We start from the raw sequence: 17,797 nt of genomic DNA, 5'->3' as shown, positions 1-17,797 counted from the left end.
TATTTTGTGAGACACAGGCCTAAGGACAGTGTTATAGATATGCTATAGGCTGCTAAAATGATTTTGAACACTACAACTCATCTTGAAATATAACAGAAGGAATCAATGTTGTCAACACCAAATTCTGCGCATATTCGGGAAAGACCAGAATAACTGATATCAGTTTTAAAGTCTGAAAAAACCAGTAGGTTACTTGTTTCAGAATACATCTTAGTATAATCGTCCTTATGATCACTTACCTTCCTATACTGAAAATCCTACAAATGTATTTTACCAATTATTATTTTTCTATTGGTTGATTACCACTGAGGATTCTTATTAACTTATTCACTTCTAAACAATTATGCCTTTTAAAAGTAGAAATTGATTCTTCAGCCATCAATTCAATATGGGTTGTGTGAAGACCCTATAAATTCAAATCTCGTGGATCTCATGTTTCCTTTGAGCCTTCATTTCCGGTATGTAATCCTTTACAGTGTAAGGAGCTGTTAACTATTAGACATCATGGTTAACCTACAAAGGTACTGTCCTACATAACCAGCCTCAACACAGATGAAATTATTCTGTCTGAGGGACACTCTAATATTTCTTTAGATGTTTCTTCTTGTGAAGAAAGAAGATTAATTTTTCAGTTTAGTACAGCACAGATGGCTTTTCTTTATTACAGTGCTCCCTCCCCATAACACTTACCAGGTTTCCCACAGCCAGCACACTGCTGAACTGCTCGGTCATGGGATAATGCTCCATGGCCATAAACAGTGTATTTAACACAATGCAAATTGTTATCGCAAGATCAACAAATGGATCCATCACAATTAAATTCACAAGATGCTTCACTTTTAACCATGCATCACAGCAGTCCCAGATCAAAAACACATTGGCAAATCTATACCAGCATGGTGGACACTTCTGTCTAGATTCTTCAAGTTCTGGTGGGTAATAAAGTAGAAAAATATTAAATAACAGAAAAAATTAATTACTGTTTCTGGTAAATAACATATTGTTTGATAAAACATGCTTATTCATGGGCACAGAAATTCACAGTACTGGGATTAATAGACTGTATAGAAAACAATTTTATTATATATTTTACCTTATTACATATGGATATCCATAAAATGTTCATTAAAACACATGCCGATACTGACCCGCTTCCTCTTAATATAAGTACTTTAGATTTAATATTCAACCTCAAAATAAGTAATAATGAAACAAAAAATGCAATATATCACTATCAAATAGAACTTGTAAAAGAAACTTTATGGGAATTTTAAAAAAGTGAATAAAATCACCAAATGTTTGTATCAAGCGTCCCTTAGAGGATTTTTAAAATTGTGAATACAGATGATGGAAAAGGCACATTTTTGGGACCCTCATTTGAATGGAACACAGGCTTGGCCTTGTCCAACTCATTGCTGTCCCTCTCTAACCCTGACATCATTGACCTTTACACACCTAGGCTGAAAGAAGGAAGAGTTTTTTTCTGTTGGGTAATATAACACTAGAAAAAATCTTCAACGGTATGATATCAAAGGTGAGGCATGTCACCCTACAGACAAAGTAAAAATTTAAATGAAAGACAACTAGGTTAATACTCGTCTTTATAAGTAATATGAAAAAATGTATTCTCCTTCCCTCCCTCCCCCCACACACTCACACACACACACCACAATTTTAGACTTGAAAATAAATTAGACTGTCTGCAAGAAGAACCTGTGTTCAAAGTAGACGGTCAATTTAAAGCAGACTCTGGCAGCCTGCATCTTACCCTCCATGGTGTTGGTCAGGATACTGGCTATGCTCATGGCTCTTTGTCTTCCAGAGGAATCCTCCAGCATTTCCATCGAAATCTGGTAAGAACTTAGCCTCCTCTTCCTGACTTCCGTTTCAGTGGTGGTACCCTGCAACCAAATACTGATGGCTCAAACCACCCTTCTCCATCTATGACACAAGAATATATAGCAATCTCTCTGGAAAATCATGCTTCGTGCAAGTTTGTTTGTTTGTTTGTTTTCAGGTAACAATCTCAAGTAATAATAAGACATGAAGATATTGAATAGATTATCATATTCTATAAATACGTTTTTTAAAGAACACAGGTCCTTTGACGAGAATTCACTGGCTGGATGCAACTTTATAAAGCAACTATTTTACACAAGCATTTTAAACAACATGGCAACGTTTGGGGGAAAATTTTTTATAAGCATGCTGTAATTAGTTTTTCATTCAAATACAGATTGTTCTTCAACTTATAGCAGTGAGTAATAGTCAATCTTTCCACAAAATTAAATATTATTATATAGTCTCAAGGCTGGATTATTTTCTTTGAGGCTATATGGACAAACTGACATATATGGGCCATTTTTTCCATGCACATACACAGATGGACAATGAAATGTGTGTGCTTTCCTGAGATTTCTTTATTTCCGTATGCCATTTCATCAACACATTTTATTTTGAACTATTTTTTCAAATAGCACTATATATTGACAGATGTCTAAAACTGTCCATTGTCAATACATTAGTCATTACAATATTTAATTTTAATACAAACATTTCAGAATATGACCTGATGGATGATTATATCATTTAAGGGAAACATTAATAATAAAGATTTGATTTTGAAAGTGCTCATTATTTTGTATTTGTAATAAATCTACTGAAGTTGTAGATTTGTGCTTTATCTCAGATTCTAAATTTTGAGTACTTTTAACCTTAAAAAGCTAATATTTCCATACAAGTCAAGTTTGGGTTTTGGTTTGGTTTGGTTTTGGGATTTTGTTTTTGCTTGTTTTTTGTTTTGTTTTGTGTTTTTCGTTCACTTAATCATGTTACATTTAAGCACTTTCATTTGGAGGGATTAGTATCACAGAACAGGCTCAACTGCCCAGGCCTGGATTTTTAAATTTCAATTGAAGTGTCAGTAGTAGCTGGTTTATGTATTATCACCTCTGGCAGAAGCTGTCCAGTAGGTGACGTAAGAGCTGATGGTCCACCCACCAAGGAAACCACACCATTGCAATCCACAGTGCTGTGCATCTTCCCATTTGCTGGAAGCCCTGGCACCATCCTGGATGACATACTGGCCTGACTAACGTTACTGTTGCGTCGCTCTCCAGGTCTGTGCGGCACAAACAGTGAGTCTCTCCTGCTCTCGCTATCTTCAAAGGTGCTGTGCTCATCATCGGCAAAGTCATTCTCAGACCCCACGTCCTTCGCCCGACCTCTGAAGCTGAAAATGCTCGTTTTGCTATTGCGTCTTGGGGAAAACAGGGAGCCACGGATACTCAAGAGAGACTGAGGAGAAAGCAAGGGAGGAAGAGATCGGGGACAGGGGCAGGGTGGGACATGATTGTTTAATAAAAATCTTACGATTGCAGAAACCGTTTGCTTTTGGGTTGCTGTCAGCTTTTTCTTTAAGTGCAGGTAAATGGAATTCATAGGGACATATAGGTTTCCTTTTTTTATATTGAAGACCACAGTGCAAACGTCAGAATACATTTCATCATAAAGCATACCACTCTAAGACTCCCGATTCACAACTGACTAAATTCACAAGCACGTCGTCTAAGCTTCACTCACGCACTTTGAGATGGAGAGTGTTATTACAGTAGGGATGGGAGGGTACAAAAGTAGAAGGTCACTGCTCAGTTCTGTGATCTGAAGGGCATGCAACTTGGGAAAAAAAATGACTTGAGACTGTTAGTTCAGACTTTAAATATTTATATCAAATTCTAAAAGTTCTTAAATCATCACCTTGATAACTCCAGTACTAAAAACGATATCATTGTATCCGTGTTCTCCTCTGGCTTCTTCCAGTAAGGTTTCCAGACATGTTTGTCTCTACCCAAATAGGAAGCATGTTACGGAACTTCCAGATTTTATAACTATTTCCAACAGGGTGGCCAGGGAGTCACTTGATCTGAGGGTCCATGTGTCACAGCAAATGTAAAAGGATTTTTAATGCTCTCTGTTGTACTCTACCTACCAAAAATTTAACACTACCTAAAAGAACCAACGCATATAACAGAACTGACTGGAACAAAGAAGGAGGTTCTTGTGACTTCATGTTAATTCCACTAATGGGAGCTAGGTAATTCAAAATAAAGACACCTTGGGCTTTCTTGATTTTTTTTCCCTTGCTGAGCTGGATAATGTAACCCTGCCTCACTCAGCATTGGCTAGGCAAGCATATCCCACTGGGCTGTAGCCCAGCCCACAAAAACGTTTATCATACACATTTACAAATAAAGCAGTAAGCTGTTCCCTAATACCAGAAAATAGGATGTAGCTAATATCCTTCTTTGACTCTTTGAACAGATTTTAGACTGCATTGAATAACTCACGATTAATTGTTCTTTGGTGACAGTTTCTAAAAATACTCCTGGTCAAGGAATGGAAGATTTTTTGCTCGCCTCATCACTAATAATGATATTTCTTTTTGCTTCTTTTCTTGTTCTCTTATTCCCTGCCCCACCTCTCTTCATAACCACTATTACTACACACACACACAAAAGTCATAAACAAAGAGTTAAAAATGAGACCCAAGACAATCTGTCTAGGCTAATTAGGCAGAGAAATAAAAAAGAGAAAACAAAAACAAATTGAATCTCGATTTCCTCTGTTTTTTTCCACTAAGATTATATTTGGTTTTATACTGGAGGAGAAAACAGAAGCGCAAACCAGTTGCTGCCAGTGCTTGATTAATGAATTAGCATATATACATATGTTAATATATTAGTATATATTAGTCTCTTCTGTTTTAATTTGATTTGATTTGGTTTTGAGACAGAATCTTGCAATGCAACATCGACTAACCTAAAGTTCTTAATTTTCCAGCTTCTGCTTCCCAAGGACTAGTATCATAAGCAAGCATGTGCCTGCTGTCATGTTTCGGACGTGGCTATGTGGTGCATGCATGTGCATTTGTTTCTCTGTGTGTGTGTGTGTGTGTGTGTGTGTGTGTGTGTACACCAAGAGTTCATTTGTTAGAAATATAATTCCACGATGTGACAGTTTTTAGAGATAGAGCCCTCATGAATAGAGTAATGGTTTTCTGAGTTATGTATCACAGAGTTTGTTCCCCTCTTTTCTCTTCTCAATGAGGTCATTTGCCCTTCCACTCATAAGGCTTTCTCAGAAACCAGGATGAAGCTATCACCATGTTCCAGCCTCCAGATTAGATGTCAAAATACAGATCTGTATAAACCACCCGGTCTCCAATGTTTTGTTACACATACACACACACACACACACACACACACACACACACACACACACACACACACCCCTCATGGTGAAGACATAATAGATATGATTACATAACTTAGATTTTCAACCCACCTTCCAGCCGATTCCAAACACAGATGGATCTCTATACCCAGAGAAGTATAAACTTACATTTCTCTCTGGTACAACTTACATTAATTTCTAGAAAGGATAAGTATAATAATCTTAATCTACCTGTGTTCTAAAACTGTCTCTGGAAGTGAGAATCTGCTTATATTACAAGCCTTGGGGGTATGTGCTATAGTTTTACATCTATAACATATCTGAACATGCCTTAAACTGGCATGCTTTTATGTCTGGGTATTTTTCAGAGGCGGTCTAGATCTTTAAGTTTATTTGAACTTCTTTTCACTCTTTGGAAAGTATAATAATGGGTGTGGGCACAGCTTTCAAGGCAACAGAACCAGAAAAAGAAGATAACAAAAATAGTCTTCAGAGAAAATAAACCAAAAATAACACACTTGTAAGATGCAGCAGAGTTAGGGGAATACCCGCAGCTGTGGCAAGCTTTTTTTCTAGAGAAAGCTTTTATGCTGAACTAAAGGACCATTTCGCCTTGCCTCATGCCTCTTAGAACATAAATTACAGGTGTTGGCTTCATTTTGTTTTCCTCTGTACTACAAAGATAAGTGCGTGGACTTTTTCTCAAATTTCAATAAAAAAAGATAAATGTAAGCACTGATTCTCTGTGACATAACACAATATGTAAGGTCTAAACCCAACGTGGGTTGAGAACAATGAAGAAGATGCAGGGAATTAACAGGTGTTTGAGTAGATTTTGTAGGATGTATATTTGTTGGAAACACTCATTTGTGCCACATCTCAACTTAAATACATCAGCAACTATATTTAGTCATAGCTATAAGCCCCTGGTTTAAAGTACATGGTCCCAGTGTGTCCACACAGCAGGGATAAAAGTCCTGAGGAAGAAGAATCCCCATTCTCCATCTTTAACTAATTTCATGATGTACAATGACTATGTGTCATGCCTATAAATGTAAATAATTCAACAAATGTAAAATAACATGCAAATTCCTATCAGTAGAGGAAGACAGGGTGCCCATAACTTATGGTATCTGAGCTTTGACATTCTCAGGACTTTTCTTCAGGAGATTTATATTGTTTTGAAGAGTATGCCCAGTCAATCAGTGTTTGATGTTCCTGTTGCCTTCTCAGACTCTCTTTCATAGAACGGAAAGCCTTTTGATACTTACAAAACAAACACTGTAAAGAGTGTCTGGCATGGTCCTGCTTGGCAGTACTGTATTAATGCTTTCTTTTACAGCTAGATTTGGAGAGTCAGTGCTCATCGGTATTCCCTTTACGTTTGAAGGTCTATCTACCTAGCTATTTACCCAACTAACCCAGCATCATTTGTCATCTTTCATCCATCTATCTACAAACACACAAGGGATTGTTCATATGGACATACTACTTTTGATTTTAGTGTTCAAATATTAACGACCAGTTACCTTCCTTCTGCTCTATCCTCTCCTGTGACTCCCCCAGCACCAACTATCCAAGCCTCATTGCTCTGTGAGGGTTGTGGGCATATTCTCACTTGAGGATTTTACAACATCCCTTACACTGGACTCGGAAGGGAGTCCCATGATATATCTTCTTCCCTTGACTTTCCAAAATCTTTGAATGTCATTTCAAACCATCCAACTTAAAATTTTACCATCAATTATACGGCTCCTGTTCCCACAGTATTGATCACCATCCAAGATAGCATATAGCATGTCTGGCATGATTACTGCATCAACTTTTAGAATAAAGTTCCATTATATCAGTGAATGGAATCTCATTTTTCATTAAGGAATTTTCAACATCTAGAGAGCTTCCTGTTGCATAAATGGCAATTGTGATGATTAGTGTTAATTCTCAAATTAATATAATCTTTAATTGCCTCAAGAATGGGCCTCTGAATATTTGTGTGGAGGATTGTCTTAATTGAGTTAACCGAGGGGAGAAAACCAACCCTAAGTGTGAGTGGCACCACCCATGGGCTGAGTCCTAAACCGAAGGAAAAGAGAGAGGGTGGCAAATGAAAGAATCGTGGCTCTGTTTCTTGACTATGGATGACATAGAACCAGCTATCCCCAGCTCCTGTTTGACTTCCCTGCCATGACAGACTATCACCTGGTTTCCTAAGCCAGAATAAGCCCATCCTCACACGGTACTTTTGTTATCACAGCTACTGGAAAAGAAACCAAGACAGTGCTTAATAAATATTTGCTGCTTGAAGAAAGCAATGTGCACATTTTTAGACAAGAAGGGAAATAATCCCACTTTCAAGTGACATACAATTGTCATGCAAGCATCAATAATATGCGTGTGCCTTCATAAATGATTGAAACCATTGAACACTTTTTTGGTCTCGTTCATTAGAAGTCATCAGCTTTAGCTTTTCCTTAATTACAAAGGATTCCTACATAATGCTTACACAGCTTTTTAAAACAGAGAATTCAAGGCTAAAGTTCAAGGATAGTCTGGGCTGCATAGTGAGACCCTGTCTAAAAGTGAACAAAATCAAAACAAGAAAATAACCAAGTACTCTACTTAGATAAAATTTGTGATTGCCACTGTCTTTTTGTCAAAGTTTATGACAGTCACTATTAATTTCCTAGAAGTATTGTTCCTTATTAGGAGAATGTTATACTCTGTGGTTGACTTACATCTTTTTATTTGTTGTTTTTGCTTCAAATTGGTTGTTTACTATCATCCTCAGGCACTCAAATTGTGTATAGTTTTTGAGTAAATTAATGTAATTGAAGAGTTTATAATTTATGACACACACTGTACTAGAAGATAAAGTAGACCTCAAAGTACAATGGCATTTATCTTGGATTTCAATACTACTATTTGCTATTTGAATTTTGTAACCCTTATTTAAGTTAAAAAGTCAAAACTACTTTGTTGTTTCTGGCCTAAATATATGCTAACATTGGTACTGTGAATTGGATGGTTGACCTTAATTCCCACTACTGACTGACTAAGTTTAATGTTCCCTCTTCAAGAGCAGTTAGATTGTAATTCTTCTTTCCTATGTAACATGTCATGACAATGGAGACTCCTAAATTGAGTTTTCATGCAAAAAAAAAAAAAAAAACCAGTCAACTCAAGAGACATTCCTTTCCAGAACTCATATATATGTTATAATATTATTTCCTATAGTCAAAGCAGAAGGTTCATAAAGAAGCCAAATTTATCAGAGTACTTAAAAAGGGAAAACTATTTGAATAGTGGCTTCCTATATAATCCTAGTGAAATAATTTGAGAAACAGGTTATACTTTTTAAAAAAAAAATTAAATGATATGCTCTCAAAATTGTAAAACGTTTAATGACAATTATCTTAAAGTTTTGCCTGTGTCGATTTTTCAAAATCCCCTTCTAAGACATTAATGATAGATTTTAAAATAACTTGATGATGCCACCACCCTGTCACTCAAAGGACACATTATAGAGATCTATCAAAACCCAATGCAGTGATTTACAGAGCACCAGACCTCAATACCTGATGAGGAGAGCACAGCTTCTTGTCGCCGGTCAGCGGGTTCCCATCCAGGGAGAACAGGAAGCTTCTTCGCTTGACACTGTCTTCAGATTCCGACTTGGGAAACCTGTCTTCGGCTCTGTGGTTTCCCTCCAAGTGCTCCCTCTGTCTCCTCTTCTTCCTCCGGTTCCTCCACTCCTTGGCACTCTTGGAGCTCAACTTGGAAGCTTCTGAAGAACTCTCCAGAAGTTCTCCTAACCCTCCTATCCCACTGAAGTCTCGGGATGCCGCCGAGGCTGCAGCCACTGCCTGTTGAGAATCAAGACAAGACGCTTAGAGTAAGCCCCTGGCAGTAGGAATGCAGGCCAGTGTGCTGCCACCTTTGATCAATAGAAGGGAGAATCTTGCCTTCTAGTTTACTTGACAATAACCTTTACCTTTTTAAAGAGCATAACACAATGTACATTAAAGCAAGAACAGCCCAGTGTAGCATCTGCTTTGGACCGGCCTTTAATGCTAAATTCTTTAGAGGTTAGTTCAGGAGACACTTGCTGACCTGAAAGAAATACATTAAAAGCCCGTTTCCTCAGAGGTAGATCCTCTTTGACCGCTGTTTCTCTTCTTCCCAGGACTGTGCCTCTTCTGTGTGGTTGTGAATAAGCTCGTAGTCCTACTTCATTTGTTTGCTTTTCTTTGAATTTTGTGACATTTAAAGCTCAGGGTGTGGTGGCATACATTTGTAACCCTGGCATTTGGGAGTCAGAGAAAGGAAGACAGAGAATTTGAAGCCAGCCTGGGCTACATGGGCCCCATCCCAAACCCAACCCAACCCAAACTTTCAGTCTGTGGCTCTTTGACCTTACATGGGAGGGCCATCGCGGATTGACCAGGTCCTTTTCATCTTTAGCTGGGGTTACACCTAGTCCTATGTTTTAATTCCAGACAGTGTGGCATATCACTTTTGGTTGTAAAATTTTAAATGCTTACAAATTTCATGTTATGAAAGATGAGCATTATCAATAGACAATTCACTAACTTTTTTAAGAGTATGAGAACATCTCATATTTTTTTTTCTGTGTATCTCCGCGTCATGAATTCTTATAAATTTTGAATTTCTGGATTTGTCAATGAAACAAAGCCAGGACTGTGGCAAAAAAAAAGGCAAATGTTTTGCATTTTTACTGTAAGAATAATAATTTTAGGCTGGAAATGATTTAACCATGCCTTAGCAAGGATATGAAACAACATAACACGTATTAAGCCAAGTGCCCATTAAGTATGTTCCTGTTTTTTAAACATAAGCTCAGAGTGGAAAAGTTAAATTAAGAAAATATTGGTCACACTTTTTACATGTATCATTATCAAGTATAAATGATTTTAACATATCTATCATTCTTTTTCTTTCTTTCTCTTGGAAGTCACATGAGCATTTCACTCCTTTACAGTGGCTGGTATGACACCTACCTAGAAAGCCCTCAGCAAATGTTCTGTGAGCAAAGATTTAAAAGGCATCTTACTATCAACTGTCTGACAATGGTGTACATGGGGGACAGCTTAGCCTTGGTTTTCAAGGTCTCATGGATGGCTGTGTGAGACCGGTGTGTGTAGAGGCACTATGTTTTAGAAAGGGATACAAGTAAAACCTATTTAACAAATTTTGTCATCGCTGGGTGCTTTGTCCCTTCCTGAGAAAAAGCAAGCCTTCTTTAGTAATTTTGTTTTTCTACTATGTTCACTAAAACTATAAAACACCATGTTGCAGCTTCTCTGGGATCTGTAGGATCTCAGTGAGATGATGGATACTGAGTCATGTCTTTAATTTGGATATGTGTTTATATCAAGCACTGGACCCATGAAGGGTCCCAGATTTAAGCATTGATATGAAACAAGGCCTACATATAGTAACTGAAACGCTTTCGCAGCATTTGTCTGTTCATAACATGCTATGATAGTAAGACAGTAGATATTTCTTTGGATTCTTGGTTGTCTATCATTTGTTAAATTGTGCAGACAGATGAGGAAGAGTGAAGACACTGCATGATATAACCATTTCTGTTCAATAAAGCAAGTCCATAAAGTACTTTCTGGCAGCAAGTCACAGCATAGAATGTGTTATGCATAAGAGGTACATAATATGTATTGTTGAATGAATGAATACATATATATCTTTGCTCTATCCAAATAAAGTCCTAGTTTTGCTTCCTTCTTTCTAGAGAGACACAGACACAGAACTGCTAGAGATGATCATTTATCGAGTTGTTTGTCCCCAGAAACATAGGAAATAGTGCTTACACCCTCAGGCCGCGGTCCTGAAATTACCATTCACTAAAATCACTTCTGGAGTTTGTTTTGCATATGACACAATTTCCCTGCCTATTCTCGGTAACAGTTCAAACAATTCAAAACCAAAACAGATTTTTTTTTAAGGCAACAAAAGCAACTTCCAACACAACACATTTTCCATGTCACTCATCAGCTCAAATCTGTCACTGGTTGGGCTCTCAGAGCTTGGCCGACTCCCTCAAAGGCAGATGTTTCCTGTCGTTGCTCTTATCCATGCACCTGTTTGTGCCCTACCTTGTGATACTGCCAACTTCCTGGTTGCCCCAGTTAATAGTCAATCGTTCACAACTAACATCCTAAATTCCACTTATAACCAATAACAAGTTAGTGCTGACTGTTTTCTTAGGTCAATTCTTTATGACTCAAACCGTATAACATATACTGTATCTGAAGTCCTTAACAACACAGTCACATGACTAATCCTTCATTTTAAACATGGAATCAAGTTAAAACCCCGTTCAAAGTAATAAGGCATTAACTATACATGCTTCAGGTCTACCATTTCTTAGTAGATCTACTAAATATGATTTCAAATTGAATTCTACAGCTTTCTCTAATCCCAGTAGACCTAATGAGCCTGGAATAGGCTAAATTTCACTTCTACAAAATGATTAAGCCTACAGGACCCTTGACAAACATTAAATACAAATGAAAGCAGTGCTGTGTTTCATGAGGTCATTGGCTAGAAGGCATGCTCTAAAAGGTCCTAAGTAATGGAAAGATCTGAGCTTCGTTGAAGTAAACACAACCTCATGGTGCACCAGGTAACTTTCCATTCCCCTCCCCATCATTCACCAATCATTATTAACTATGTTATCAATAAAAAACTAAAATGAACTTGGTACTCTGATTTCAAATGCCCCCCCTCCCCTAAGCTATGTTTTAAGTGATGGAAAGTTAACATTATATCCAATAATGTTGATTTGTTGATGATTCAATAATTGACAATTTAGTAGAGAATGGCACATTTTAGGTGATTTAAATATGAGGTAGACAACCAACTCCTTTAAACTCTTATTATTTATAGTAGTCTAAACCTAGCTTAGAGTTTCATTTCTCAAGTTTAAAAGACTGAACATTTTAAATTTATGTCAAATTTTACCAGAAAGTAGTTGCATTTCAGGGGAAACAGACTATTTTACTATGTGTTATCTATGTAGCATTTACAAGTAACTCAGAATTGTTGAAAAATTAATTTTTGGTTCTATAAATTCCAATTATCCACTGTAATTCTAATGGTAATGAAAAAAATCTATGTCTATTCATCTGAAACAAACAAACAAACAAATAAGCTATAAAAAGCTGATAGGTAAAACATTTTACATGGACTTTTACTTCTGGTCCAGCCAGAAGAGCAGGAGCTAGATTTTTCCCTTTCCTAAAATAAAAAAACGAAAATGAAGGTAAGGTGATGGTTCTGAAGACACAAAAGCTCTAGTCAGGATGTTCTAAATCACTGGGAAATGGTAAAGCACCAAAGCTCCAGTAGTGCTGAAAGTTATAAAATCTTGGACTTGTAGATGTAAATGCAGTGGAAAGGTATCTCTGTACACTTCCTCAGTGGGGGAGTTGGAGATAAAAATGCAGGCTAACCAAGGTGGCTATGGTTCTTGGAACAGATACATAAGGAAAGGGCTAACAGAAGAAAGAATCGTGGAGCTTTTCTGAGATCCAACTTGAGTACTCAGATTACTCAGCTTCTCTCTCTCTCTCTCTCTCTCTCTCTCTCTCTCTCTCTCTCTCTCTCTCTCTCTCCCTCCCTCCCTCCCTCCCTCCCTCCCCCCCTCTGTGTGTGTGTGTGTGTGCATGTGTGTGTGTTTTCCTGAGGTGAATATTAGAGATAAGGCATTCCCCCACTCACACAAAAGCTATGTGTGTACTGACCACTTGCATTGATAAGCATTTCATTTTAAAGAATATTGAGTGAAGTATTTAGGAAGGGTTGTCATGCAGTTGCGGGTGACTACTCATCTTTATGTTAAATACTACTCTGGTCCTATCTTCCAAATCTTCAAATGTTAGAAGATACGAAACATCAAATTGCTAATTCATGTTGGAAATGTTTCATCACAAAGACCAACGATTTTTATAGGAATACAAAAATATCTAACAAATCCCAAATGAACGTTCTAGAATTCAGTCTAGGACTTTCAGAACTTTAAAAAGGAAAAAACTGAAACACATGATAAACACAAAAATTAAGCAAAGCCTACCAGAAATGGAAACAGACAAGAGACAAAAACATTAAAGCGATGCTACAACTGCCCCATACATGTTTAAGATTATACTACTCAGGGGCAGTCACAATGTCTGAAAAGTAGTGTAAGTAAATGGAAGAAAAGGAGACTAGATAAAACTAACAGCAAATTAGGCAACAATAGAAAAGGATGGTCAACATGAAGATATTGAGATAGAAACTATCTAATCTGAAGTAGAGAAGCTTGTTTTGAAACTCATTTGGAACTACAAAGAATCAAAATATCTTTGAAAAGAAAACCAAAGACATAGTATAACACAGACATCTATAAAACTCATTATAAATACAACAGTTCAGAGAATACAGTGCTGATGCAAGAGACACTATAATGAATACACCAGCTAGCCAGATTAGAGTATACAACCAGATTCCCACAGAGGCACTAGCTTTTGACAAAAATACGATGTCAATTTAGCAGAGAAATGATATTGTAATCCCCAAATGGCTTTGAAATAATTACCTTCCTATGTATACAAAACAGAATATAGACAACAGAATATATATTTTGCACATGCATTCACTTAGACTGTGAATTGAGCACAAGGTAATGCAGAAAGTTGTACAACTTTGGGAGACCATATAAGGACAAATTTGAGGCACTTATTTAAAAATAATTTAGATGTCATACCAAAAGCATTAAATCTAAAAAAAATCAAAGAAATGTAATAAACTCTGCTTAATGAAAATAAGACCACTTGCTTTAAACCTATTATCAGATAAATGGAAAACCAGCTCCAGCAAAGCATACGTATGTCAAAGACTTGTGCCTATAGTGCAGAATGACCATGTCAGACTCCATAAGAAGATAAACAATCTTAAAAATGAATACAAAGCCAAATAGAAGTAAAAGAAAGAAGATGAAATGTCTGAAGGTTTCAGCACAAACTTTAGAAAAGAAAAACACAGAAAGTTGTTCTGCTTTGTTAGTTGTTAGAAAAGTACAAGTTATAACTGTAAAGAAATACTTGTAATTAAGACTCATGAAAAGACTAGATTTGCCCAACCTTATCAGTGATGGGAGGCGTGGAGCAAGGAATGGCCTCAATAACAGACATTGGTCAGTCTCCTGTATGTCTGCCCACAGCCTTCATCTTGCAGTAACTAGAGTGCCCACACACATCTTTTAATCCAATCCTGTGTTCCCACCCCTTCAAAGTATGAATGTCTCAGTCACTATATCTGTAGCCTAGATAAACTTTAGTATTGAAAAAAACATTACTACCTAATTTTAGATGCCTTTCTGGTACCTTAGTTTGAATAACAGAATATAGAAACTCCAAAGGAGCCTTTAAAACGCAGCCATTCACAGAGGTTTCTAGAAAAATTTAGAGATGAATTAACTACAGAACACAGAATCAAAGGTTGCTATTGAGATAGTACATTAGTAATTGGAAATCTTAATTATGTTTCTTAAAATCTACTCTCAGTTTCCATAAGAATATTTTATAATAAGCTTCATCCCTGTTGTATTCCAGCCTGGTAGCTAATTACTTTATGATGTCTAAAATTTTTATGTGACTCCAATTTTATGAACAATTTTAAGTTTGAGTGGCTTGGAGTCTTCTAATGTCAATAGCTATGCACAAGACAAAATGGTAGCTCCAGCTCAGTTACCACAGGCAGAGATCTCTAGTAAGAAACTAAAAGAGCAGTAAGGAACCAACTGTTACCCCATACCTGAGCTTCTTCCTGCTGCTTCTTAAGTTGCTCCAGCATCTGCTGAAACTCCGCCTCCTTCTGCTCTGCCTCCTCCAACGTGGCCTGGTTCTGTTCTTCATAGGCCATGGCCACCACAGCCAGGATCAAGTTCACCAAATAAAATGAGCCCAGGAAAATTACCAGGACGAAAAATATCATGTAGGTTTTCCCAGCTGCACGCAATGTCTGTTGTAGAAAACCGATAATTTCATTAATATTTTACTATAATATCCCCCAATAAAAATCAAAACTGCTGGGGGTGGGTAGGTCGGGGCACATCCTCATAGAAGCAGGAGGAGGGGGGATGGGATAGAGGGTTCCTTCGTCGGGGGGAATGGGGTAAGGGGATAACATCTGAAATGTAAATATAATATCCAAAAAAAAAAAAAATCGGAACTGCAATAGCTAGAAACCAGGAGCTTGATGGTTTTTAAAATCCAACTATTTTGACCAAATAGTCTTTGGTGTTAAAAATGAGCAAATATGCACACACAAACATTGCAATCAGTTTATCAGCAGTATGACTGCCATATCATTTGGCATAAATACGTTTCGAAATGGGACTTAATCTACATTAAAGTATCATTATTAGGGTTCCAAAAGCAGGACAACACTGTAAATGCCAGTTTATAGATTTAGTTAAATGTCATTTATGTAAGAAATTCTCCATACATGCATTTGCATAATGTGAGTATGTTTGTATGTTTATATGAATATATGTACTTTATGTAATACATTCCCTGTATGTTTCTTCTATATCTATTTTTAAATATCTGTACTTCCAGAAGGAAGGCCATAGACAGAGGGTCTTTTATCTATGAAACTCACTACATTGTGTGTATATGTGAGTGTGTGTATGAGTGCTATGGGGGCAAGGAAGAGGCAATGGGGGAAGAGAGGGGAAACGAGAGAAAGAGAGGGAAGGGAGGGGGAGAAGAGGAGAGGAGAGGAGAGTATAGAACACTCTAGGGACAGTCTGTCTAATGTTGTGACCTCCTTAATGTCCCTGAGTGTTATAAAGTAGTATTTAGCACTTTGTATGAGTTCATCAACACAAATCCCACTTGAATAAATTTTGTCCATACCAACTGGTAAAGATTCTCCCAGTAGTCTTGGGTCATGAGTCGAAACAGGGATAAGAAGGCCCAGCTAAATGTGTCAAAGCTTGTGTAGCCATAGTTGGGGTTTCGTCCAACCTTCACACAGATGTACCCTTCTGGACATTGTCTGGGAAAGAAAGAAGCAATGGTGGTGACAGTCGAGAAAGTACAGCTATCTCTGCCAATCACCCTTTACTTATGGGAATTGTCAAAAGCCAGAGTCATCGTCTGTGACGAGGCTTTCATTTCCAGAACACTTTAGCTGATTGCTCACAGGTGAAATCTCTTAGAGACACCAGCCAAAAATGGAAGAACAAGACACTCAAATTTATGGCCATTTAGAAAAGCAAGAGGGAAGCAGCCAGATATTCCTGCTCTGATGTCCTTGTTATTCACTCTTTACAAAGTGCTAAGAACCAATCATTTTAAATTAAAAAGGAGAAACCATCAACAGGTGAGAAATAAGTCAGTGAGATCACCTGTTATCCAGTTCTGTGCAGTTGTCTAAAATAACCTCGCATTTCAGATCATGTGATCTTATGGGAAATGATGAAGATGATATTTCCTGTATCACGATGCTCAGGTTTTAATGTCAATATATCATCATTAAGTATGGTCTTTGCTCACATCCTCAGTTTTTCCTTAGCGCCCTTCTGTCCCAGATAGGTTTCTCCACTTTTTGAGCTTACATTTTCCTCCCTTTCTAGACTCTACTCTTTGGAATAGAGCAAGAATGTACCATGAATATTTAACAGCTAAGAAGTATCGATCTCTTTAAAGGCAGGGTATGTCCAAAGTCTACCTGGGACTTTACTGTATGCAATCGCTAAGTTTTCATGGGTATTTATTTTATACTTTAAATGATATTTTATTTCTTGCTAAAAATTACCATCTTTGACCTCTGGGAACTGTTGGAATTGACACTTGTAACAGACAACCTTCATGATTTTATACCTTGTTTTTCTTTTTACCCACGAGCACATTTTAACCTTCTTGTGTATTTCAAACTATTCTCTTTCTCTATTTCCTGGGGCAGTGCTAGATTCAGACACTCCTCTGCTAGCCCATTCTTCTTATGGAGAATAGTATCAGAAACCAAAGTCTTGGCAGCTGGCATTTATTGCTAGTAAGACCTTAATACTTCTTGGCCCCTCCCTTGACTGATGGAACAAGAAGGTACGGGTGTGCATTCTGACTTGAAATGTGCATACACATAAACACATAAATATCTCTATGTATATCCATTTACGTTTATATTGATCTGCACTTGAAGAGCCTCTTTTACCTGCAACCCTAACACATCAGTACAAGGATCATTCTAGACCTTTCTCGTTGCTTCTTTGTAACTTTCACTCTCACAGTGAGCAGTCTGGCTTCCACCATCTCTCTCCATTTCCTCGGCTGTTCAACACTAGTGTATGCATGCAGGGGCATCAGGATTGGCCATACTGTGGGCAATGCTTCATTGCCAGGTAACTGCTCCTTTCTGCTAGTGTCACAGGCTCTGCTCACCTCCTAAAGTAAATTTAGGAAATTTTACCTCACTGTTCGCTTTACTTCACCTGTGAGATTGTTTCAGATAATAGTGCTGTCTTTAAATTCTTTTTGTCACA

General features: G+C 37.4%; 1 protein-coding gene across 6 annotated transcripts in view; it reads right to left on the bottom strand.

Moving 5' to 3' along the window:
• The window catches only part of Scn3a (sodium voltage-gated channel alpha subunit 3), a 105,674-nt gene that overhangs the window by 43,924 nt on the left and 43,953 nt on the right, over positions 1-17,797 (bottom strand). For 2 of the 6 annotated variants that reach the window (XM_028769313.1, XM_028769314.1), the window contains 6 exons: positions 16,170-16,311; positions 15,064-15,270; positions 8,808-9,095; positions 3,097-3,297; positions 1,769-1,901; positions 691-929 (listed from right to left, as the gene is read on the bottom strand). In XM_028769313.1, coding sequence (XP_028625146.1) covers positions 691-929; positions 1,769-1,901; positions 3,097-3,297; positions 8,808-9,095; positions 15,064-15,270; positions 16,170-16,311 — 1,210 coding nt within the window. Of the gene's footprint in view, positions 1-690; positions 930-1,768; positions 1,902-2,949; positions 3,298-8,807; positions 9,096-15,056; positions 15,271-16,169; positions 16,312-17,797 lie in introns of all 6 variants that reach the window. The other 4 variants (XM_028769309.1, XM_028769308.1, XM_028769312.1 and 1 more) reach the window with 2 other exon arrangements.

This window comes from Grammomys surdaster, unplaced genomic scaffold, assembly GCF_004785775.1.
Source record: "Grammomys surdaster isolate TR1022 unplaced genomic scaffold, NIH_TR_1.0 191, whole genome shotgun sequence".
In the NCBI taxonomy this organism is placed as follows: domain Eukaryota; kingdom Metazoa; phylum Chordata; class Mammalia; order Rodentia; family Muridae; genus Grammomys; species Grammomys surdaster.
The sequence above is the reverse complement of the archived record's forward strand: the minus strand, read 5'-3'. Positions and strand labels throughout refer to the sequence as shown.